This window comes from Lytechinus variegatus, chromosome 2 (genome assembly GCF_018143015.1).
Source record: "Lytechinus variegatus isolate NC3 chromosome 2, Lvar_3.0, whole genome shotgun sequence".
Lineage (NCBI taxonomy): Eukaryota > Metazoa > Echinodermata > Echinoidea > Temnopleuroida > Toxopneustidae > Lytechinus > Lytechinus variegatus.
The window spans coordinates 26,467,797-26,494,087 of record NC_054741.1 but is presented as its reverse complement, the minus strand read 5'-3'; the positions used below and the strand labels follow the sequence as shown (position 1 = coordinate 26,494,087).

The window sequence follows — 26,291 nt, the reverse complement described above, 5'->3', positions numbered from 1 at the left end:
AGTGTCAATTCGTGCATTTAATAGCCATACTTGAAATTATGTTACCCCACTGCCTTTATCTTACTTTCTCTTATCTTTGCTTGTTAATTTGTATAATGTTTATTATATGTATCGTGTAATCTTCTGTGTGTATCATGTAATATTCTAAATTATTTTGTGCGGACAAATTGAATTTCCATTTGTACTTGATTGCAATTGGACAATAAAAATATCTGAATCTGAATGTGAGCTGTTGAGGACTACAAGTTGCTCCAATATAAAGTATACTATTAAAACTTCATCTACTTCAAAAAGTTTTACTCGGAATGATTAAACTTTAATGAATACATATTCGCTATCTATTTAAGATTTCTATATTAACCGTCTGTAACAAAATTCTGATTATCATCATTATTGAGTACATGACTAAATTAATTGGAGAGTGGTCCCTACCACTTCTCATACTCTACTATCAGACCTACTGATTGAACGAGAGAACTGATGAATCAGTGGGCCTATATGACATCGCGTTTTTTTATTGGTAACTGAGAGATAACGATTTTAATTGCGACAGAAAGAAAAATAACGCACTTGAAAGATGGAAAAGCACAATTCATGAAAATAACACTAAATCCAATTGAACTACATGGCTAATAAATGCAAGCAATAGAGCATTTAAATTCGAGTAAAATATTGCAGTAGGCTTTCGAGAAACCGCAGGAATGATGTATTATTTATGTAATGGAATGAATAATTGATTCCCATTACCTTGGGAAGGGAATATCCGTTAAGAGTGGGTGAAGTGTAGAGAGAGTTGCTGAGGTGAGACAGTTAGGAGTCTGATCTTTGTGCCTAAGCAATTAGACGATGATCCTTGGTATGCTTTCAAGATCTTGGTGTGATGAATTGTGAAATCAACTTGAAAATCATTGGGAAGTCACTGGATGAAGATTGAAATGGGGAATGATCTTTTTTTCAACATGTTTTTTATAATGGTCTTCATTCAAATAAACTCGAGGTAAACACAAGCAAGATTGACAAGAATTCATTTTATATCAATAACAAAATACAAAAATGTTTCTAAAAGCAAATAGTGATGGAATGAAATACCTTAAAAAGAAATATATATATATATATATATATATATATATATATATATATATATATATATATATATATACATACATAAAATTAACCCTATGCCACCTAATAATACATATGATTAATATTGAAAGTTTTGCAGAAAAAAAAACATGTTATCGCTGCACCAGTAATCAATTTAACATTTAGTTTTTTTATACAATGAAAAAAGTACATTGACACTATACCCCCCCCCCCCACACACACACACACACCTCACACACGCACACTCTCAATGTCATATGGATATACTCGTACGGAATTACTCGACGAATCTTTCAATACCATTCAATATCAATCTATTAACCTTTTTTCAGAATACCATGAATCGGGCATGTTGGCTCAGTGGTAGAGCGACCGCCTCATAAACGGGAGGTCGTTGGTTCGATCCACGGCCGAGTCATACCTAAGACTTATAAAAATGGGACCTTCTGCCTTCTTGCTTGGCGCTCAGCATTTAGACTGGTGAAGGGTAATAAAATATTATGTTATGCAGGGCCCGCTGGAAGAGCAATCTTATGATTGAAGTGGTTATACCCTGGGTAAATAAAACATTATAAACCCCTCAAAAAAGTTTTGCAACTCAGTTTTGGGGGATGATGTCTCTTTGGTTAATGAAGTATAAAAGATGAACTGGTATCATTGGAAAGCTGCTGTGATTATGTAGGGGAAGGCGGGTAAGCTGAGCATAGGGGCAAGTTGAGCCACCAGCCCCAGGCCAATAATAAATGAGTCAGACATTGTGGTGGTGTCATGTATTGATGACCCATAGCATAACCCCTAACCCCACCACATTGTTTTCAACTTTGAAACAAAAAGTAGTTTTTTAGAGGGAAAAATATGAATTTCAGCCAAAAAAGTAAAAAAGAGTGTGAAATAGATAAGTGCTTTATAAACACACACGTCTTTAAATATAATAAAGACATGATAACAACATTATTAGTCCAGGTATGGATCTTCATTCTTGTCATAGTCTTTTATATGATGGATGCATAATAAATGTGTGGATACAAAATTATCGCACTAAGTTCGGACTGGGGTAAGTTGAGCCAAGCAGCATGGGGCAAGAAATGCTGGCTGAAAGGAGCAAATTTACATGACTGCTCTTTTCCTTTTAAAGGATGTTAGTATTTATAGAGAATTAGCAAGTGAAAAGACTTTAAACAAAAAATTGACATGCTGGTTCTCCCCTCATACATTTTGTACATAGTTTTTGTGGCTCAACTTACCCCAGAAGGTGGCTCAAACTTACCCCATATATGGGGCAAGTTGAGCCATTTGACATCGTTTTTTTCAAAGGTCACGATGACTTTCAGTGTGGGGATAGAAAGTTATATATAGGTGGAAGATATTTCAGAAGAATTAAATTTCAAGGCAAGGTACTTATTTCGACAAGATTATTAATCATATCAATTCTAACATGGAAAGAGCAAAAACTGTCACAACTTACCCCGCCTTCCCCTAATCATGAATATGCAATCACCCTGAACATCGAGAAAAGTCAGAAGTGAAAGGTTGCAAAATGCATTGATTTCTAACAAGAGTCTCAATTTCTATATAATATCTATCATGCAGGCGACAGTGAATGCACTCGGTCCATCCTCGAAACAATTGGAAATTCGCTATTGCAAACGACGCAATTTGCAACATTTCATGTCTAACATTGCTGCGTATTATCATGTCTGTGTATTTCATGATAACACTAGCATTACAAATGACACATGATTGTAAAGAAGAATAATCATGCTTTCTAAAGATATCACTTTTACACATGATGATGGCACATTAAGAAATTTATTAGCACTCAAACTTGCAGTTTGAGTTGCAGAACTCAAACATGACATGGCAACGAATTTTGCAACATTTCATTTTTACATTGCTGCATATTTATCATGTCTGTGTATTTAATGATAACACTAGCATTACAAATGGCACATGATCGTAAAGAGGAATAATCATACTTTCCAATGGTGCTACTTTCACATATGATGATGTCACACTAAGAAATTTATTAGCACTCAAACTTGAGTTGCAGAACTTATTTTGAGGGGTTTATCATCAATCATTCCCAATGCCAGTTAGAATAGGCCTATCTTTCCATTCCAAAGAAAAGTAAGTTTCAGATTATTTCACAAAAATAAAATCCCGACACTTCAAATAGACCTAGTCCTTTAACCCCAATAAAGATCTTGCATTGATTACCCCTGAATAATTCAACCTTGCCTCGACACCTTAAAATGTGTATCTTCACAACTGAATATACTGATGACCATAATCTTCAAAGTTTTATGTAACTAATTCAATCATAAAATTATCCTGAAATAAATTCTTTTCCTACAATATCATGAAGGATCATGTGCTGATTCGAATTCCTAATAGTCACATATGTATTAGAAATAAACTTTCTTCAAACTCACACAAATCCTTCGATCTTTTTGAAATGATCACATTTTAATACGTAACGCTTTAAACAACTTTACAAATTCTAGACTCCATTTAATCAAGAAAATATGTAATCACCTAAAACCTGTAACATTTCGTAATTCAGATTCTTGCCAAAAAGCACACAAATTTGCTGGACTAGTGTTTCTGCCTATATCAACTTCCAAACACAGAACCTACTGATATCACCGTGAGATGATCCAGTATTGATCCACATGCTCCCAAAATAGCTAATCAACGATTATCGACATCCCATTTCATTTAATGAGTGAAAACATCTTGTGTCATAAAAAAAATCTTAAAATAACTCAAAATATTTCTGTATCATCCTGATCATTGAATTATTCGTCCGTAATACGATCTCATCAACGTGTATTATTTCAATCGAATCCCTCCGCTTCACCAAAAAAACTATTATAATACTCCTAACATTACTAGGGTCGCGGCGTCTCCTAACAACCAAGTTTCATTTGACGGTCTAGTTCGATGACCTTTGTTCATATACTTTTTTCCACAACAGAAAATATATATATGTATGATCTTAAGTCGATCGGGAAATGTGTCCCGTTTCGGTACTATCTGAAATTTAACAAAATCCTAATACAGATATATAGACGTATGTGATTGAGGATGAAAAGACTGCTGAAGTTAAGAAAGGCGAAGATATGGGTAATAAATTACTAATTTCAATTCTGAACCCTGGCTTATTTATCATACCGTCAGTATTACATATCCGATCTTAATACATAGTGTCCCTATTTTTGTCATTTAACAACCATGAAGCCTCAATTTCATTCATTTTCTCCTTCTCATCGTGTTTTCATCGCCTTCTTCTTAGTATTCCTTTTTAACCAGATGGCTGAGCCGAGTCTAAAAGAAAAAAATACCGCTTCCTCCTATTCATCGTCGTTTTGCTCTCCGTTCTTCTCCATTTTTTTCTTTCCTCAACCTCAGTGTTTCTTTTTTTTCTTCTTCTCCTTTTTCTTCTTCTCCTCCTTCCACTTTTCTTTGAATTTCTTCTTCTTTTTGTTCTCATACCACTGCTCTACTTTTTCTCTTCTTCCTCTTTTTCTCCCTTCCCACTTTGTTATATTTCTTCTCCTCCTTCTTCTTCCTTTTTTTTCTCTCGTTCTCTTTCTTATTCGTGTCCTTGTCATCCTTTTTTCATCTTTCTTCTTATGCTCCTATTGCTGATGCTATGATTTTTTTTAAAGTTCTGAGAAAAAAAGGAAGGAAAGCTTGAAAAGAGTATTATTCTCTTCCCCCTAATAATAAGTTAAATGACGTCATCATAAGATCGTCTTGGTCTTATCGAAATGTCATGGCGTCGCCACTGCCCAGAAAATATCAATTCCATTGGTACACAATCAAGAGTAAAAAAAATATAGAACAGAAATATTACTGAAATTCGTTTTAAGCACTATCTAAACGGAGTTTAGTCTACCGCACAGCTTACCGCAAGTATGAATCGTTGTAAAGACAATGTAAAAAATTAACATACATGTAAACCGCTATTAATCCTTTCTCTAATGAATTAATTAACATCTTATTTCAGTTTAATCCATATTTTAGTCAGACGTTGAGTAAAATAGACTTATAATAATGGGTAATAATGCCCCCCCCCCCGCCTCCTCCGACCCTCTGTACCCCATTTATTCCCTCCCAGACTCAATTGAATTCTTAAGTAGGCCTAGATCCAATCAACTTTTGTTTATCTTAACCATGTTAACCATTAGGACAGCAAGAAAGTAAACCAAAAACATACTTGCCCCGTTTGCCCGGTAATAAACAAATCACCTTCATGGACAGTTCTCTGATGTCACGTAGAAACAGGGATTCCAAAAAAACCATACACATGAATAAGATGTCTTCTTTTAGATTCATTTATAGAAACTAAAAAGCGTGAAACATAAATCACATTAGCTTTACTGGAATAGAGCCGCGTGGTTGGACAATTCTCATGAGTATCATAACTCAAACTCATCCACTGACCGACCAAAGCTACATTAATTTTAGAACTGATAACATTCACTCTCATTCCTAAGGCCACCATATATCATCTGACTGAGCAGAGCAGAAACTAGTCCTAAATTGCCTAACTACAATTTATTCTTATTTTTTAAATCCTGATTCAGAGTGAATTCACTGAAAGATATATTCAGTCACAAAATTTTCATAATTTTCAAAATTTGTTACAGCTCCTCCACAACGTATCTATTTTGGGGGAGGGATTAAGGTGTTATCTACAGGGATGCAATTTTTCTCTATTTTTACATATATATACACAATGAAATTGAAACAATTTTGTTCTCAAGCATGGATTTTTTTTCAAAGATTGTTGGGCTTATTCGTTAAATTTAATAGTGCGAAGTTATTACTAAAATGTTAAAATGGGAATGTCTCAATTTCTATAGATTTATTCCTGCATAAGACAGACTCTAATGTACTACTCAACCCACTGGCGGATCCAAGAATGGGGGCACATCCGGCCGGTGCCCCCCTTTAGAGGCATAATCATTTTTTTTTGCTTGTCGAATTTTCCTCGGGAAAATTCTGGCTCCGCCCCTGACTCAACCAGTGGGCATTTCAAAGTTACATGTTCTAAACTGGGGATCTGGAAACCGAATAGAATGCATGAGACGGTGCGGAAACAAATTATAAATACATTGCAAAATTCGCTGCAAATTTTGACGTGTGGACTCCGAATTTGAACTTGACCTGTAGAAAGGGTCACCATATTACATATTACAAATTTTCAAGATCCGTCCATTAAGAAAAAAAAAAAAACTTACCAATACCATTAGATGATTGACAAGTGGATTCCGAATTCAAACCTGATCAGTATCTTAGTATCATCGACTCGCACAAAAATTAAAATCCATCCAAAATCTTTTGCATTACTCTGCGGAACCAATTTGGAGGGGGCAGATATCACCTTGGATTGTAAATAACAATTAAGGGTGAAGCGGAACAAGTCTAAAATGTATATCCCTATACCACTAAAATATTAGGTCTACAGTTAAATGTGAAACGTTGATTTGCCATCGAATCATGATTTAAATTGTGGAATTGAATTTTGATTCCATTAATTAGACTTGATCATCTTTGTCACTCATGTAACTGAGGATAATCCAGCTGCCCACTTTGTGTAAATTGCAATATCATATACATTCGTTTCGCCCCCCCCCCCCCATTGGCGGCGGAAGCCAACAAAATTAGGAGGGGTCCACCTGAAATTTTGTGATGGACACAGGTAAAAAATTTGACAAGCAAACAAACAAAAAAAAGGCTATCAACTAAAATTATGGGGGGAACTGTCCCCCATCCCCCCGCTTCCGCCGCCTATGCCCCCCCCCCCAATTAACCGACAGTTTATGTAAGCCTAGTAGATTTAAAGTTATAAAATACACGAAATTGACTATTCATTTGCCTACTAGATTTTTTTTCAACTGATTTTTTTTAAATTCTATATCGCGAAGTTAAACATTTTTGGGATACGATTAATATCTACTACTGATAGCCTATCACCTTTCAACCATTACATCATAAATTATTTTTAATTCCTTAACCCTATCTAGGCCGGGAGGGCCTAGATTTTTTTCATGTACACTTGCTAAGAACACCACAAAGAGTTTCTATGCCAAAAATTAGTACATTTGGAGCTTTATTTAGGGAGTTAGAGGAAAAAAGTATGATTTCGCATACTAATTACGCATAAATTAGCATAATCACTTAATAGCGATTCGCATGAAATAAATTACTATACAGTCTTGTAGATTATGTCCCAGGCAACTCGCGTGCCAATTTTCGGCGCGATCGCGCGGTCCACGGCCGAGATCTTAGGGGGGGCCTGGGAGGCCCCCCCCCCCTCCCGGCCATATGAACTCCCAAAATACCCCGGCCTAGATAGGGTTAAAGTCCGTAAAATATTTAATTCCATTTGATAATTGAATACTTTATAGGATCTTGATATAACATGTGATGACAAAACAAAAACAAAATATTGCGCCCTTTTTCAGCGATTAAAGATTCAAGAAAGGAGGGGGAAATATCAGTCAGCAACGCTACACCCAGCTTTTAATTTAAAAAAAAGATTTTTGGCTATAGTGTCATATTTGAGTATACGAGGTATAAGCTTTTAGTTTCTTTTTACATGATCTTTCCACATGTCTTCCTTAAAGGCATTTACATTGGGGGCTCCGACCCGGGAAATGTTCCATAACCACGAAAAAAAAATATAAGAAAGAAAAGGAAACAGAAAAGTGTGAATATTATTTCATCTCTCACTGTTCTGGCAAAAATCTATTTCAAAATAATATTACCATTCATATATAAGAGGCCAAAATTGTTCACTCACTCGCGATTTTATTTCTAATTCTATAAAACTATACCCATACGCCATCTTTTTGCCCCCTGAAAATGATTAGCCAATTTATCCTTTCCACATGGGGATTCTACTATACCATCCCCCTTAACATTTTTATAGCTTTCCTTTGCCGAATACAGTTTCTTATTTTATCTCATTTTCAGTTGCTCTCGGCGGAAATAAAAGTTCTGGAGCGTTCAGCTCTCAATGGGGCCCAACGTAACCTTTTCTAAAGAAACGAGAGAAAAGGTGGTAATACTTTCAGAGTGCCTGCCAACTGAATTTGTTCACTCTATAATCACTATTTGTAAATCCCTCATTCCGTAAGAGGAAATCCTCTGATTTGTGTATGTTAAATCTTTCAGATTTCAACCCAATCAATATGTTAAAAGTTGCATTATGGGAATCACATGCAGTAATTTAAAAACTTGCTTAGCGGTATCATAATAAAAAGTAGTCAGCAAAACATACCAATAAAGTTATTCCCTTTCACGTAACTGGCGATAATAATAAGGTGAAGCAATTTTCGTGAATTACATGTAGAAAATTGTATAAGCTAACAAGAATACGAAAATAAAACGTGATTATGCTAAATACATTTGATTGAGATCACTTGAAAATCCTGAAGTCATTGTAATTGCCCGTGTAATTGTCATAATGCACATTTTAATATATTGATGAGATGATATAGAACAGATTTAACAAAAATCAGAGGATTTTCTAACACAGATTACCAACAGTAATTGAAGTCAGTTACAAAATTATTGCACAGTCAAGCTATCATTACATTAGTTGCCAGGCACACCAGAAATGTCTCGACCGTATCCCTTTTTTAATGTTTTTGTTTTTCTTGTTCCAAGAAGGGAAGGGGTGGTAACACTCTTACACGCTCGTCTAATTTGCAAAATTACACGAAAAAATGTATCCCAAGGATTGTGAGTTCCGCAAATGAAAGTGCCAAGAAAAGCGAATCTGCAAGTGCTCCTACAACCATGACAACTATGGGCAACTATGTAAAGTGGAAGTTCAAGAAATGTGGAGACTTGATGAAATGTAGATTTTCTTTCTTATATCTTTCAAAGATATGTCACTTTTTTTTATTAAGCTCACTCTTCCCTTCACTGCACTATTTCTTCAATGTTTTTTATTATTATCCAAAACTGTGTAGTTTTATCAATTTATTCAATTCAGAATAAGATTTAGAATCTGCATCACACTCTACATGGTAAAGTACACCTGTGGGAAAATATCAAACTTGGAAATTATTTCCAATCTCGGAGCACTGGGAAACTGCTTGTAATGATTTGGGTGGTCACTAGGTCTTCTTAAATAGTATGAAATATATATTTTTTTTGGGGGGGGGGTCTTAGGACAGTGCCCTAGAAGGGGTTCAAGGGGGCCTTGCTTCAAAGTTTAAAAAAAACATTAAAAACTACCAAATCAACTTTATACACGATTAACCTAAGTGTCAAATTAGTGGCATTCTGGGACAACTGCAAAAAAAATGAATCCTTTTTTTCCAAGAAAATTTGGAACTTGGCCAATGTTGGGAAAGTGACATCTCCGATTAATGCAAATTTATTGACAAGAACAGGATTTTTTTTTAAAAGACCCTCCGAAATAGAAGCAATCAAAGTCACCCTTTGCCATGATGAAGAATGGATGAATTTTAAGTATTCATGTAAAAGTGCAGTGAGAGAGTGGGCGGGGTCTGTGTCAATCTCTATCTTAATGCAATATCACCATTTGCAAATCATAAATCCCAGAGATGGTTATAATCCATTTTTATCATATTAATGAGGTTAAGGTACAAGGATTTACAACCATAAAATGAGCTATCAAACTTATATTGAAGGATTATCGAACAATGATTGCAATTATAAAACTCTGGTACTACAAAAAAAAATTAATGTTACTAATAAAGTTTACTTACACTACAATTGCATGTTTCCATGACAACCATCAGATTTGTACAGAGAGGTAATTATCCGTTATGAAATACAAAGCAGTGCTGTGGTACACTGAAGCTCGGACTTGACATTTAGGAGCCTTAAAGTTGAGGCAAATCAAATGCCTGTCTAAAATAGACTTGAAAAGGCCTTGCCCTTTAGCACTTACCAAGCATACAGGGCATCTATATGTATGTGTAAATGGGAATACTATAGAGAACTATTATGGTAAGCAAGCAACTGCCTCTTTATTCCTGATAAACCACATTTTTACAGCTTCCTGTTCATTTGACATTTCATATAAAATTTTCGCACCTTAGTTTGACAAAAAATATAAACAGACTAAAACAGATTTACAAAAATGGGAAATTAAAACTGCAAAAAGGGTGTCCTCACTGCTCTGGCATGAGTGCTCCATAATGTGACTTCTGAAAATGTTCTCCCTCAGTCACCTTGACTTACATTCCTTTGCCTAACCGTGCATTGTATTAATATTTATGGCATGCTAAATTTCTTTGGTGATGGTAAACATACCAGCTTGCTTATTCACTCCCTTGTGACAAACCTTTTTTTTGCACATGCTTTATATCTTTACTAATAACAATTGCATTTTTTTTTCTAACTCAGCTGCTATGGTCCTTCACCAATGATACAACAATTGCTCCGGGCTTAATTTTCGTCCAAGATATAGGGTTAGGGTTGCAATAGTGTTTTATGTTAGATTTAGAGTTGGGTTTAGGATAGGGTAGAGTTAAATTCAGGGTTGAAGTTAGAAGTGTGTGGAGCAATTGTCGCCAAAACAAATGTCATGGAACCCCCTCACCTACAATTGCCTCTTCATGGAAATGTCTCCTTGTGTGAGGACATGTCGTAAGTTAGTACTGCTCAGTTTCACTGGGGAATATATACAAACTGCCATTCAATTCATTATTCTATTTCACTCTATTTTGTTGGTTCGCGATCCACTATGAAATTATGCACAGATTATACTCTTCGACTTCTGAATAAACATCAGATCATGCATCTGTTGTACAGTACTTCTCATTTATTGTATACTTCTTAATGCCCTTAGTTTCATAGCCTAGCCTTGGCCTTTGGTGTTCGTTCCTTTAATAACAAGTTCTACAACACTGAAAACCACTGGTGGTTTCACCTCCATTTTGCAATTAACAATACTGTTGCCATTAAGACATGGACATGTCGGGGTGTTGTAGTCTTGTGGATGACTCTTGTCTTTCAATCTGAGATGCATGACTTTGATTCCAAGCCAGCAAGAAATTTACCCACGCGATAGCTCAGTCTATAGAGAGGGGATTTCGGATTCCGGTAACCCGGGTTCAATTCCCCCTTGGTGCACTAGTGACCTATGGTAAGGCAATAATCCTCATTACCGGGTCCCTCCAAGAGTATCTTTCATTAATTTATTGATTCCGCTTTTAAAACAAATATCACAATATACAAAACAAATGTGTTCATAAACAATAACATAGTGTATCGATGATAAAATTAAGTATCTAACATAAGTATTTAAGCATAAGGTACACTACAAAATGTAAAAAAAAAAGTGAGGAGCATAAATAAAAGGCAGAGCTTGTAGAAAATCAGGCTCTCAATGGGGGGGGGAAGTTGTTACTTCCATCAGCCATCAGACCTTTGGTTGCTTGCTTACAAGCATTCATGCTTTCTTAGCAATCAAGTCAAAAATCACTTCCATTTACCATTTATATTTTGCTGCACTCAACCCAGGTGAGGTGATTAGGTACCTGGTTGGAATTTATTCCTTGAAATGCAGTGCGCATAACAGCTGCTCTGCTAAAGTCAGGGTTATTATGCAGTGTTACTGTAGAGCATTAAGATACTTTGCTACACAAGCAAGAATAATTATTATTTTTAAGGACATTTCACATATTTCATTGATCCTTGTCTAAAAGTTCATCTAGAAATGTTTAATATAGATTCATATATTACTTTTGACACAAGGGTAAAATTTCTGTCAACTAAACTTAAGATTAAGTCTTACAAGAATTATTGATTCCTATATCATCATTGACCTTGATAGCGTAACATGTAAATTGCGTCACATGATTTGTTATGTTAGATATCACTAGGGATCCAATTTCGTAGAATTTCATACAATATAAAAGAATCACAAAATACCTGATTGAAATATTACATAAATATGCTTAATACAATAAATATATAAAATAGCATTTACATGAAACTGGACGGAATATTTGAAAGCAAACCTGTTCACTTTCTTACTTTTATCACTTTCAATTTTCATGTAGAATACTTTACTTCCTTTCAATAAACTGTAACACTACATGACTAGTAGAATACTTCATATTTTCATACATTTCAAATAAACTCTGTTCTTGACAACCAGAAAGTATACTTGGGGGGTTTAAACTATTATTCCAAACATTTTGTTAGACTTAATACAAAGTGTTGATTAATCTAAAAGGAAAAAATAACCTGATCATATCCACTGTAGCTAGCATACATATATTCCCTTTAAACCAGGACCCCGCCTTACTAAGAGTTACGATTGATCCAATCAACCACAACTATGGAAAACCAGCAACAACATCTAAAATACATGTTTGTTCAGAATATTTTCTAGATATGATGTATATTCATATTTATCTTGAAAATTCAGTGTGCTTCTCTTGGTTTACAAAGGACATTGTGCAAATTTCCCAAAGAAAAAATTATGACATTGATGGATTTCCATAAACTTGAGGTTGATCACATCAATATTAACTCTTTGTAAGACAGGGTCCTGATACCAATCACTTGATAATAACTACAAGTATTTTACATTATTAAATAATAAAATTATTATAAAAGAATTTAATCCAAACTTCATATTTTTCTGTCAGACCTTATATAAAGAGAGTAATTTATGAAACTTAACACAATAAATCTAATAATAATAATAATAATAATGCATCGTAGAAAAATATATACTTTACATGCAATTATAGTTTTCATTAAAATTGGACGGAAGCATCATGACAAAATGAACTCCCAGTATATACACATCGAGCGTGGGCATGTTGTGATATAGTGGTTCTGACTACAGTCTTTAAAACTCAGGGTCATGTGTTCGAATCCCAGCCATGGCATGTTTTCCTGTAACAAGAAATTCATCCACAATGTGCTGCACTCGACCAAGGTGAAGTTAATGGATACAAGGTAGAACCGACTCCTTAAAAGCACTGAGCGCTGATGATAAAGAAGTTGCTCGATTTATAGCTGGGGCAATAATACATCTGCTCTGTATCCTTTGGCAAAAAGTGTTATATAAATCGACTTATAGTATTACTAGTATGATGTGGTTTCTGTCTCGGGTATAATTGTCTTGGCCTTGGCCTCTGTCCTTTTCTCATCCATGATTGTTTCGAACCCACACTCTCTCACACACACATACTGTATAGTTCTTTGCCAAATGAAATATTTACTTATCAGGAGAGTCTGCATGGATGCAATCTCTTTGAATCACAAAAATATTCTAGACTTAGAAATAGTAACACAAATTCTCCATCATCTGTTCTGCAAATTTGTTTCAACTTTGCAACTTTTCATTACAATCCTTAAATTACTAATGGAAACCAGTTCAGTGGAAACTAGTTTAACATGAAACGGTCTTGCAAGCGATCTTGGAAAATCTTTGGAAAACAGCCTTGCAACGTGGTTTTCAAGACTGCTTTGCCTCTTTAAACCAGTTTAAGCCTAGGTGAGGACACAACCATTCTTCAGGAAGCGATCTTTGAACATTTTGGGCTCTGCAATTTCAAATTTCAAGCAAAACATTTGACCCACTAAGAGCGTTCTCATAAAAAAATAGACCGCTTTATGCGAGGTGGTTCTGAGAACAGGGTCATAGACTTATAAATGCAGACTCAACTGTTCCAATCACTTGATTTTTTTCTTTTTCATATAACAGGTGGCAATCATTTGATAAAGTAGTAATCTGCTGATAGCAGCGAACAATCATGGAATTCTGTGTAGTTGTAGAAGAGGACAACCTCCTCCGGATCCTCCCTTGTCCTGCCCTTGATGCCGTAGTCTTCCAGAGTCCGGGCCGGATCCAGGGCCAGGGCATCCTTGGTCTTGTCATGGTAGATGAGGAGGGTGGTGGTGGTGAGGGCTAGTTCCTCCTTGATGATCCCACAGAGTGACAGGATCGTGGAGTGGGACAGGACGACCTTGCTGAAGTGGCCGGGATACATCTTCAGGTGATCGAAAGTGATGGACCGCAAAAGCACACGCACATACCTGGGAGATAAGAGGATACAATTAGGTGTATCAGGAGTTACGTACTATCAAAGGATTATTTTTATAAACATTACTGATACTGAAGTATGCATACCTTGGTATGTCCCATTACAAGATTACAGAGCACTTAGATTGTTATATGTTATACCAAGGTGCAATATATCCTAATTCAGCTATACTAAAAAACTTTCCTGAATATGACAATGCATTAAAAAATGTTGTGATTAAAAAAAAATCGACGTGATAATTGTTTTACCAACTAAAAAAACTGCAATTTTTCATAGAATTTAATGATATCTAAACTCCATAGTGTGCTTAAAAATAAAGCACAGGCACTGATCTCATTCCCAGTAGTGTGGAGGCAAAGAAAAGAAAAACGACTTGAAATAATATGAAGAATTGGATAAACATACTTGTAATTAATTCCAAGTGGATATTCTTTTACTTTAATATCTATGACTCTCAAAATCTATCTAAGAGTAAGAAAAACAATATGACTGAAGCCTGAGGCCTGGGATCCGACACTCTCAACCACGCAGTAGCGTGAAATACTGCCCCAACACATGAACATCGCCCACAATGATCTACAAAAACTAGTTAGATTTCAAAATACATCCACTTTATCATACTAATTTATGCTTGAAATGGACAGGTACTTATGGCTCTAATCGTATAGACAATCTTTGTAGTATGAAGAAATACATTTGAAATTCATTTCTGAAATAAGACTCGTTTATCTTTTAAATTTTTTATCTTAATTTTTCCATGGAAATTTTTAGTGGCATTTGAGATATCATAAAAACTTGACATTTGGCAAATCACACCCTAATGTGATATGGGTCACTATTCTACTCTGTTACAGTCAACCCTGAAATCAAAGGAGTTGGGAAAAATGTGAAGACCGTGGCTTAAAACACATTGCAGAGTTTCCTTTAATTTTGAAGTAGCTGTCTTTCACAAAAAAAATAGTTAATAGGTATGTAGAAAAATGTACTGGTATGCCCTACAACAGCTATGATGTAATTGTAAAGCACATGAAATAAAAATGTGTTTTAATGGAAAAATGCAGATTTATATGAAAATCAACATTTATCAGGTCTTTTGGGGGGGCATTCGATATACATGTCAAATTCATTATATTTGTAAAATAGCAGAAAATGTATACTTGAAATGTAAAACATTTAAAAGAGGGTTCTTTCACTCATTAGCTTTATTTTCTAACATATCCGCCAAATGGCAGAAATAATAGCTGATAGTAGCGGCTAATTTAATCAATGTTCATCGGGTAAAATACAGTTTACTCTGCCTAAGACGAATCTCTTGGGACCAGAGAGAACTGTTCGACTCCGGCAGAGTTACCCTGTATGTGCAGAGCACCACACAACCGACAAGTTCTCAGGTCTGACAACATTCTTTGATTAAAAATTGGCTGACAGGCAGTGTTACCATAGTTACTGTCGGATAAAACAGTACAAGTCCTGTTTTGTCCAACAAATACCATAGTAACAGTGCCTCTCAGCCAATCAGAATCAGGGAAAGTTGTCAGATCTGACAACTTGTGACACTTGTCAAAAAAAAATTTGATGAAATGCACCCCAGGTTACTATAAACTGTGTTTACTTGTATGACCTTACCTAGGATGTCGCTCTATGTGATCTCTCCAATGGCCTAGGCTACAACTTGGATGGCACAAGGCTTGTCTGGTCACTAGCGTCGGGGGTTCCTCTGCGTTCTCACTTTCACTGCAAGAAAAACAAAGATAAAAAATACAATGAAGATTTGTCAGTAATTGTGAGTTTTCCACAAGATGTAAAGTTTTGGTGCAAATTTTTAAATCAAAAATTTAGGGTTTTCTTTTAAAGAGATCAAATGAGGATGAAACTAGATGGATTCAATTCTATGCATTGGTCAGTCAACTGCCAGATCAGAGATACATTCTTTTTCTCTTCCTATAATGCTCTTAAGTCCCTTGAGCATCTAATACATATTAAATCCAAATTTAAAGTTGATCCCTAAATCATCTTGGGCGATATTTCAAAACAGCATAATGTTTATGAACTGATCAAAAAAACTGAAGTTTTATAAATGTGTTAAGTTGAGACAAAAATCATGGAATACGTTGACATATCAGAAAATAAAATCTTGTACACAGTTTTTCACACAAAAACAAAATTTGCATTAAGAAGGGTATTCGATTCTAGAAGAGGGGAGGATTGCTCTATATTTCTTCCTTTTTTCTCTCATCACTGTAACTGCTATTGTAGAAACAAAGCAAATACATTGTAAATGAAGCTCAAGCCTAGCAAAAGTTCAGAATAGCAAATGCTTATATTCACAAAGCACTATATTCACCTTTACCCCCCCCCCCCCCTTGAGATAGCATACAATTTTCGTGTCAGCAAAAGCAAGTCAGGCTGGTGGGAACACAATGAAAATCATGTGTGCAATCTAAACAAAGAAACATATTTGCTCTTGGAACTCATCACTTATTTTCAGGTTCACTGATCCATGCAAGAAACTGGCAAAAACTAGAGAGCCTCTCCTCCCCCCCCCCCCCCCGATACAACTGGAGATACTCCCTTCACGATGCAGCTGTTAATAATCATGTCAAGGTAAGGATACTACATGGTCATGCACAGGTGGGTATTTCATAAAGTTGTTCGTAAATTAAGAGCGACTTTAAGAACGACTGGTGATCCCTTCTTGCGGTAAGTGGTATAAGAAAGGATCACCAGTTGTTCTTAAAGATAAATTCCAGTTTTGGTAACGATCTCAAAATGACTTTTTACAGAATCTAATATAATGACCACCAAAGTGTCTGTTTGTATGAATAAAAAATATGTGCCAAAGGATTCTGGAAGAAATTGTGTAATTGCTGAGAAATCAGCAAAATAAGCACGGATTCGGTCACTTCCGTCGGATCTTTATTCCAGCAGTAATAATACACTGTCCCACGTGTGCCTATCTGTGTTGGTGATCTTCAGTGTGAACATTTTTTCAGCATAGATTTCAAGATTTCACAAAGTTCAGTTTATGTAACTGTACCAGATCTAGATTCTCGATGATATACTGACAATTAAGCATGGTTTTACATACTTTCTCATGAAATCAGTGTTTACGGCAACTACTGGCATTTCTCTTTACAGTCGCTTTTAACTTACGAACAGCTTTATGAAACGGCCCCCAAGGTGGATATTTGGGATGTGATACATATCATGTGGGCACTTGATTTGCGATACGGTACCCATGACAATCTATTGTTACAAAGAAGAGTTGCCCTTTATTTGGATAAAGAGGAAGTAATGAAATTTTGATACTGTAAAAATTCAAGTTAGAATTACAAAAAAAATAGAACATAATTTTTGCCTCGCCTGAAAAAAGTTAGGTAGAGACCTAGTAATCACTTTTCCTGTGAGTGTCTTAGTCGATTAGTCTGATCCAAAAATGTTAAAGTTTTTGTTCAACTTGCTCTCATTTCTTTATTTCTGCATCAATTATGTTGACACTTGGTACATATGATTCTTGGATAATATCACATGTGTTTCAATGAGGGTGTTGGGGTCAAAGCTCATCTATGGGTCAAAAGGTCAAGTTTTTTTTGCAAATTGCTCTCATTGCTGTATTTCTGCATCAATTATATTGACACTTCATACATATGATCCCTTGTAGTTGAAAGTACAGACCTTGCAAATAGACCTTTGGAGAATTCCCTATAATCAATGGTGTTGCTCGAGTCTTTGTCCAGTCTCCTAGCCAACACTTCAAGCTCTATGGCATTGCAAGGAGCATCCAAATCAAGCATACCTAAGATAGGAAAAAACATTAATCAGGAAATATAAGATAATAGTACAATCATACCCCTAATATAAGTTTCAATGAAAAAAAATATTGCTAATCTCCATGTACATGGTACATGTAAGTGCATTCTGTTCTGTACAGCATACATGTACCTTTATTATATTGATATCTGATGCGACTCCACTTAAACCTAGGGGTAGAGAATGGAAAAAGATATTAAAGCAGCTTACAAAGCAGAGTTGGGGAAGTAATTATATTTGAATTGTAGGAGAACAAATAGCTTGGAACATCTTGGCAGCATTACATCAACAATTTCGTCCGAGAAGTTGTCAGGTCTGACAACTCTCCTTGATGATTGGCTGACAGGAACTGTTACCATAGTAGCTGTCAGATATAACAGTACTTGTCGGATAAAACGTCTGACAAGTCCTTTCGTGAAACACTCCCCAGATGACTTACCTGCTTTGAATTCATCAAAAGTAAGGACACCGTCTCCATTTTTGTCAAATCTTTGATAGAGCTCTTTAGCCTTCAGGTTGTTTGCAGCAAGCCATCGGTCCATCCGATCCAGGAAGTTCTGGTAGACATCTTTCTGTTCTGTTATCAAGGCACATGCTTTGTTCAGTTTAAGCTGTAAATGATAATTTGAGATTATATATACTTCAACATACCATTAAGCATTGATCACGCCATTCCATAAATGATAAAAATCATACTTTGTGTGTTTCCAACCAAGGATTGCCCTGATCAGTTAATATAAAATCTATCCAACCATCACCAATAAAACTATAACAATAAAATAATTGTAAGCACAGTCATCATACATACACGTACACAAGAAACAACTAAAACAGACTAAAATATGTATGATGTCTTGTAATAGCTGTTAAAGTGAATGAACGAAGCAGAAACATATTATCTAAGAGAAACAACTTACAATTTTTGTCTCCAACCTAGATGCCTGTTTTTTATCCATTCCTTATTTAGGAGCCTGAGGAAAACTGCAGGCCAAAATTTCAGTACGATCTACATGCACGCAGTACATGTTTATGAGTAACTAGTGGTGATGTTTGGCCTCTAAGACTAAGGTTTCCTGATAATCCATCAACCTGTGGTCTCCTCTGAGTGGACCCACTACAAAGTCTATGGGAGCTGCACAATTCTGTCATCAATGGGTTAACTGTGTTTTCTTTACCAATCAATCAACCATGTGTTATATTGTTGGCTTCTCATGAATCGCTTCTAAAAACCATTCACCCATGCTGTCTCACTTGAATATAAGGGCAATAGGCTAAGCCACGCTTGACCTCATCTTTGTTATTTCCAGAGAACAAAATGAGGATGTAAGTCCCATGAATGTGGCAGCATCAACGTGACAAATTTGTAATTTCAAAAGTTTGTGCAAACTCAATAATGACATAAATCTCAAATAGCATGATTTGGTACATATCCGGGGAGGTTTTTTTATACGGGCTGCATGTGCACTCGTTAAGGGTACCAAAAACGAAGATTTTCAAATAAAAGGGTGGTTTTGAAAGACTGGTCAATGGTCAATCGCCGGGTCAAACATATTTAAGGAATGTTTCTTCCCCAAGCTTTTTCCCCGGGTCATATTCTGGCGACAACTTGTTTTGGGCCAAAGTGTGTAAATAAAGCCTGCAAAAAACTTGTTTACAGGGGCATATTGCACACAGAGAAAAACTCGTTGGGGGGGGGGTGTTTGGATACTATTTGGTCACGCATACATGTACAGCAATAGGCCTACATTTGACTGGCCCCCTGGAGTACACATAGGTGCTCAACTTACGGTGTGAAAGTTGGATCAAAGTTTTACATTCAGCTTTAATACACTTTTAAAAAAGGAGGCATGCATAATCTATTTCAGTGTGAATCCATCAGTGAGTTGAAGGGAAAAAATATTCTTCAATCCTTCTGCTCCTGTCCCAGAAATGGATGTGAAGCAATTTGAATGACAATGTTTCATGACAGACTGTAGAGGGGGTACGGTTATGACTTATCTTTGCCCAGAATTCGTCCATATAGTTTTATATTATCTATATCACATATTGTTTTCGATCACTCTTGCCACATGCTACACCCCTTCCATTACTAGTACTTTATTACTGTTTAGTTATTAATATAGGCCTATACTCTAACTCAACCATTGGAATTGGGACAGGAGGCTTTATGCCACAGTAATTCAGTTAACTTTTTTGTCCCTGGCATTCCAATGGCTGATATTTCTTTTTTTGTATTGTTTATAATGAAATGTATTTTTGTATTATTTGCCGAATAAGTAATAATAATAACAGACTATTTTCGAGGTTCAAACATCATCATATTTCAGTTTGACATTGAAGCTTTACTAAATATTTTTTTCTTCACAAAACAAATCATTATGCGTTAAGATGAAATTTGCACGCAGTCGCATGTGATGTCACAATATAAAAAACTTCATATTTCTTGATATATTTTTTTTGCCAAACTAAGATTTACATGTAAAGGTAAGTTAGGGTGAACTTTGTACCATTCAATAGCTAGGAAGAAACCATGTGCTGCAAACTCCTAATAAACATAATATGTCAGCACAAGTTTTTTTTTAAATAAGAGAGGGGAAGAGGTTGACTGTCTTGCTACTTGCATACAATTTTGAAAAAAATAACTGTTAATATTGTTTATGGAATTTGGCCAAAAGTTTATATTCTGCTGTTGTGAAATCTAATGTTTGTAAGGTTGGACTTCCACTTCTAACAAACACTAAACATATGTGGGTCCCGTAACACAAGGGTTAGTGATTGATTGTACACTTGAGTGTCAAGATTGATTGTATATTGAAGTAAATGGAATCAATCACAGAAAAATGTTGTTGTACGATCATTGCTTAATTTTGTGTTATGGGCCCCAGATCAGTTCAGAGTGCATCAGGACTCCTAAGATATTGAAAGAGTGACCACTGATACAGAAAAAGTGCTATCATAAACTGAGAGTGAGACCTAGAATATTTGTTGTAACTCTTACCTGGATTTTCTCCTCCTTTGTAAGCTTGGGTTTCTTCTTCCCTCCCTTCTTCTTTCCCTTTCCCTTTCTCTTTCCAGGCATCGTCTCAATGGGAAATCATGAAATGGATCTCGATGATGATTATCAAAAGTACATCAGAGTGGATACTGCTGCTAATTAACTCAGTCTGTCACTGCAGTAACAGTACATCCAGTTCATGCGACTGTTGTCTTAACTCTTCTCATGGACTCACACTCACAGGCTGTCTAAATTATGGAAGATAAGAGAAGGGTCAATTATAGTCCAGTAGAAGTCTTCCATACCTGGACAAGTTCACTTGTTCAGTGCTACCATCCTGCCTGTGGAGAATCTAAAGGTAGGACTATGGTACATGTATGCCAATGCTGTTTTGAGCACATATATGTACTTTAAAAAATCATTAAAATATCACTTTTGTGACCAAAATTATCAATTTCCATAAAGTTGCAATTCAATTTTCATTAGTAACTTAGAATAATTTTTGTATTGACCAGAGCGCTCAAAAACTTGGATTTTGGGCATATTTTTGTGTACGCCCTCTATTGGTGGAAAGCAATATGGCAAGAAAATTTTTATTTTTCAAGCTCTATTTTTAATGAAGAAAAAATATTCTAAAGAATCAAATTTGCATAAGAGAAAAGTTATATAATGAAAAGCTGTAATGGAAACTGTCAGTGTAAAAAAATCAAGCATTTGTCCAAAAGAAAGAAAATAATCCAAACATTGTCAACATTATTTTGCCACACATAGAGATGTAACTGAGAACAAGGTTATATCATAACCTTGTTCATTGAATGAGTGGAAAAGTTGTTAGTACAAACTACAAAGTTTTTGTTAATTTGTATTGTAGATTATTGACTATCTTCTTTTGTTGATTTTGTATCTATTTTGTTAGATGGGTTTTGAAGTACATGTAGCTTTCTTACGACCTTGTCAATATTAAACTTGGGCATTTTTTTTAATTAGCAGCCATAAATTAGCAAATAATCAGTGGCAGATCCAGGGGGGCACATCCAGCCTTTGACTCCCCCCCCCCCCTTGAGAGCCATGGCACATTAATAGAGTTTAGGCCTTGTCAATATTTTTCATGTAAATAGATACATGTAGGCCTGTGCCGTTTTTACACAAGTGTCCCCCCCCCCCTTGAGGAATGAATTTGGCTTTTTATACCACTAGATATTTTTTCTCCTCTTTTAATTGCTTCGTACTTGTTTCGTACCATACATGGGTGCACAGACAGATCAGGGGGGGGGGAGGGGGGCACTTACATTGACGAGTGGATACCTTGCGCGACCAAAAAACATGTAAAAAGGATGTCTTTTTCACGATATGGCACGTTACGTACGTAACATAATAAAGGTGTCAAAAACACTAAAATGATGAAAAAAGGGTATCTATTTCGCTGGGAAATGTACGTGTTTATGGTCAAATTTGTGAGGGTATGAAAAAATAAAGGACTAAAATTTGTTATAAAGGATGTACTTTTTGCCCCAGGCCCAAAAGTCACACTACATGGATATTTACGCGAGGTGTGGCCGTACTAAACCCAATGATGCAGGAAAAGGTAAAACCAACGTCCGTGACATATATTGCTGTATACCCAGTTGTTGTGTGTCCGGCGATCAATTTTAGAAAGTCATTTGGAAAAAATTACAAGCGAAGTGTCATCAATTTTTAGTACAAAATGCTAAGAAATATTATAAAGAACAAAATAGACGATGATTACAAGTATTGAATTCATATTTTTAGTGAAATCCAAAGACAAAAAGAAGGCTTCAAAAAGATAAACTGTCCGGACACTCAACCCCTCATCCTACTTGTTTAGGGTTTCGATTCAGGGAATAGACTCTACTTGCCAAAAATCCCAATGCATTCTGCGTGAGACTCAAGCATTTTGGAGTCTTGTTCATCCCCTCAAATCTCTGTCTCATGCAACTATCACAGCTTATCCTCATATACAATGTCTGTGATCTCACTCAGATTCACAGAAAATCTCACGCATAGCTGGTCTTTGAACTTGGCATCTCTGAGATTAGTATACTAATCTCGGAATACGTTAACCCAGGGAGCTATGAATCATAACAAAATGGCCGATTGAGACTGGCATAGGAGAGAACTTTTCGTTTTTGGGGGGTTCTAGTCTGAGCCCCGATGTCAGGAAACTGCCACTCTTTAGACCTTCATCCATATAATCATGGTAAGTGCATAATTTCTATTTTCATAATTCATTTGGAGAAATATTTAGACCATAGACCAAAAGCTTATCAGTCTCTGTTAATGTGTTCCACTGAACTGTTGGCTCTACTTACCAAATACAAGGAGAAATTTTTAAAAGATTTTAAAAAATATTAAAATACTCCTCGAAAAAGACGGCTGCCAGCTACTTAAGGGGTGCATTTTCGGAATATGGAAAATTTTGTCAGGCCTAATTTAGGGTAGGCCTAGGAATTAGGATGCTTTCCAAGAATCGATGCGATGGTCATGCATGGTATCCATAATCCACTCGTAAATGGAATTGGAAGTGTCTCCCCCCCCCCCCCCCCCCCCCCCCCGGAGAGAGATACAAATTCTGAAAGTGGCATTTCACCGAACTCCTTACTATAAATTGTACCATACTAAGTTACTCATAGATCTAGTCATATTATAATCAGGCATTATCGTGATATTGGGAACCACCATTCACTTCATACAGCAGCGCTTCATTTAGACCAAAAGCTTCGGTCTCTGTTTTGTTGGTTGTTCAGCTGAACTCTGTTGGCTTCACTCACCTGTGTACGAGGAGAAAAAAAAAATGTTAACTCCTCGAAACAGATGGCTGCCAGCTGTCTACGCCTTATTCAGTCACACGCACGGTTCCCTATTTCCACCTCCATTCACTTTGTACACAAGTGCACATACACAAATCTACGAGTGGTTCCCAAAACAACGATTTGGCCTATTAATATCCGTACCGTACGCGAGTTTCCGTTTTACACCCTGGCGAAGGCATTTTCCGGAAAAGTAGCCAAAAAGCGACTAGTGAAGAGTCTACGTCTACGTTTGTTTACATTATCAGCTGGGCGCGTGATCCAAAGTCCGCACCGAAGTTATCCGCAGAACATACCGTACTTGCAAATTCCAGGTTCAATACAAATGTTTGCCTTGATCATTTGCCTTGCCGATTTGCTGAAGTCCGTCTTTCTCTCTATCTGTCTATATATCTATCTCTCAAATTCTATCTCTATCTATCTATGTAACTGCAGTATCTATCTATCTAATAATCTTCTCTGTCTCTCTCATTCTTTATCTAACATCTATCTATCTCAAATTCTCTATCTCTCTATACCCATCTATCTATCCATCTGTCTGTCTTTCTCTATTTCTCTCTATCTATTTATCTATTTTTTAACTAGAGTGTCTATCTGTTAATTTGTTAATAATCTCCTCTGTCTCTCTATCTGTTTAATATCTCTATCTATCTATCCATCTGTCTGTCTTTCTCTTAATTATTCTCTCTCTCTATCTATATATCTATCTATCCTTCTCTCTCTCTGTCTCTCCCCCTCTCCCTCTATATATCGACCTCTCTGTCTCTCCCCCTCTCTCTATTTATCTATCTATCCATCCATCTCTCCCTCTTTCTATCTATCTATCCACCTCTCTCTCTCTATTTCTATCTATCTGTCTATCTTGTCTCTATCTATTTATCAGTCTTCTATATCTATCTTTCGGCAGCTTCTAAGTGTATCAATCCATCAAACTTCAATTTGACTTTCCATTATAAGTATCTGTTTATTTTGATTTTGTCTGTCATTCTATTCATTTAGTTAATAATTTATTTGTAGAAAAAAAACTATCATAAACAACGCGACTGCAAAAGCATGTTCGGATTTCACTCCTGACTGCCGCTCTCTCTGTACATGAAGTGCCGAGGAACTCTGTGCTCTGATCAGTAACTGTGCAAATTGCATGCGGTGGTGGACTCGCCTGTGTCGCACGCTGCATGCAACCAGCGACGTGTGTAGACTCTTCACTAGTCGCTTTTTGGCTACTTTTCCGGAAAATGCCTTCGCCAGGGTGTAAAACGGAAACGCGCGTACCGTACCTACTCCGTACTCGCCTAGTTAGCAACAACCCGAGATTTCTGTCCGTTACGGACAAGCGCCCAAGCCCACGCCCACAACGTTCCCGTGCGAATACCTTAGCTACCCACCTCGTCTCAGCTCAGCCTTGGCGTGACATCAACAACTTCATGGTCCTCGAACTTAAAATAAAAGGAAAAAGTGGCCTACAGTAGCCTATGCCTAAGGTTACGGCACCGGTACCGTAGATGATGTGTCCTTTTGTTGGTTTGATCAATTTAGCCCGAAATCGGCTCCATTATAGTCAATCTCGAACAGAATTGGTTGTTTTTGTTAGCGATGCCGCGTCGCATCATGTCCGTCGTAGTCACGTCCAGGTTAGGCACGGCGGGATCGATTTTGCATACCCATGATACCCGGCCGGCCAGCCGGCCCGGCGGGCGTCGCGCCCGGCGAGATTACGCTGGAGCCGATCGACCGTATGTTGCTAAGTGGCCCTAGCTATGGTGTCGTTGAGATAAAGTACAAACACAATAGACCATGTGGTGAATGGACGAACTGATGGTAGACAAAATGATAGAGTTGGCATTAGACGAATTGGAAATAAACCTCATTGCAGGCTTGAGCCCCCATGCACTTTTTCAATAAACATGTCAAAAAAAGGGGGAAAAAGATAACCATTGTCTATTATGTGTTGTGTTATAAAAAAGATAATAAATCAAAACCGCCCCCACGGCTTTTAAATTTAAATGCCCTATTTGAATATGCCCTAATTTACTTTTGATGTATGCCTTTTTTATTGTTCAAAATGTTCAGTCTGTTAATGTTCTGATGGCGTCTCCTTTGAAACAATTAAGTGTTCCTATTATATGATTGTGGATCACTTTAAATTGATGAATTTCAAAACAGAAGTATCTGGAGGAATATGAGGCTGTTTTAAACAGGTACATCCGTTTGCAATAGTTTGGCAAATTCTCATAAATAAATTATCAGTATCATATTGGAAGAAACAAAAAAGCAGTATTCTCATTTTTATATGTTAATTATGAAGGAATAAATAATAATACGTGCCAGTTTCAAGAGTCGTATGATCGAGTGGGATATAAGTATTTTTCCCCTTTGTTTTAAGATAGTGCCCTTTTAAAAAGAAAATTGGTGCCCTTTTTCCCTGTGCCCCCCCCCCCCCCCCACTTTCAAATTCGCTCCAACGCCCCTGTATTATGAAAATATTGATTTGTA

The 26,291-nt window shown here is 36.4% G+C and overlaps 1 protein-coding gene across 2 annotated transcripts; it reads right to left on the bottom strand.

Moving 5' to 3' along the window:
* Positions 1–10,892: 10,892 nt before the first annotated feature.
* Positions 10,893–25,443, bottom strand: LOC121407707. Of its 2 annotated transcripts, XM_041598894.1 has the most exons (6): positions 25,184–25,443; positions 20,974–21,218; positions 18,415–18,586; positions 17,841–17,961; positions 15,792–15,899; positions 10,893–14,157 (listed from the first exon to the last, which is right to left on the bottom strand). In XM_041598894.1, exons 2-6 carry the CDS (start codon positions 21,052–21,054, stop codon positions 13,833–13,835), a joined length of 807 nt encoding a protein of 268 aa, XP_041454828.1. In that variant the 5' UTR covers positions 21,055–21,218; positions 25,184–25,443; the 3' UTR covers positions 10,893–13,832. The 2 variants fall into 2 exon arrangements, with proteins under 2 accessions (XP_041454828.1, XP_041454829.1); XM_041598895.1 differs by lacking the exons at positions 20,974–21,218; positions 25,184–25,443 and adding an exon at positions 18,893–19,115.
* Positions 25,444–26,291: the final 848 nt, after the last annotated feature.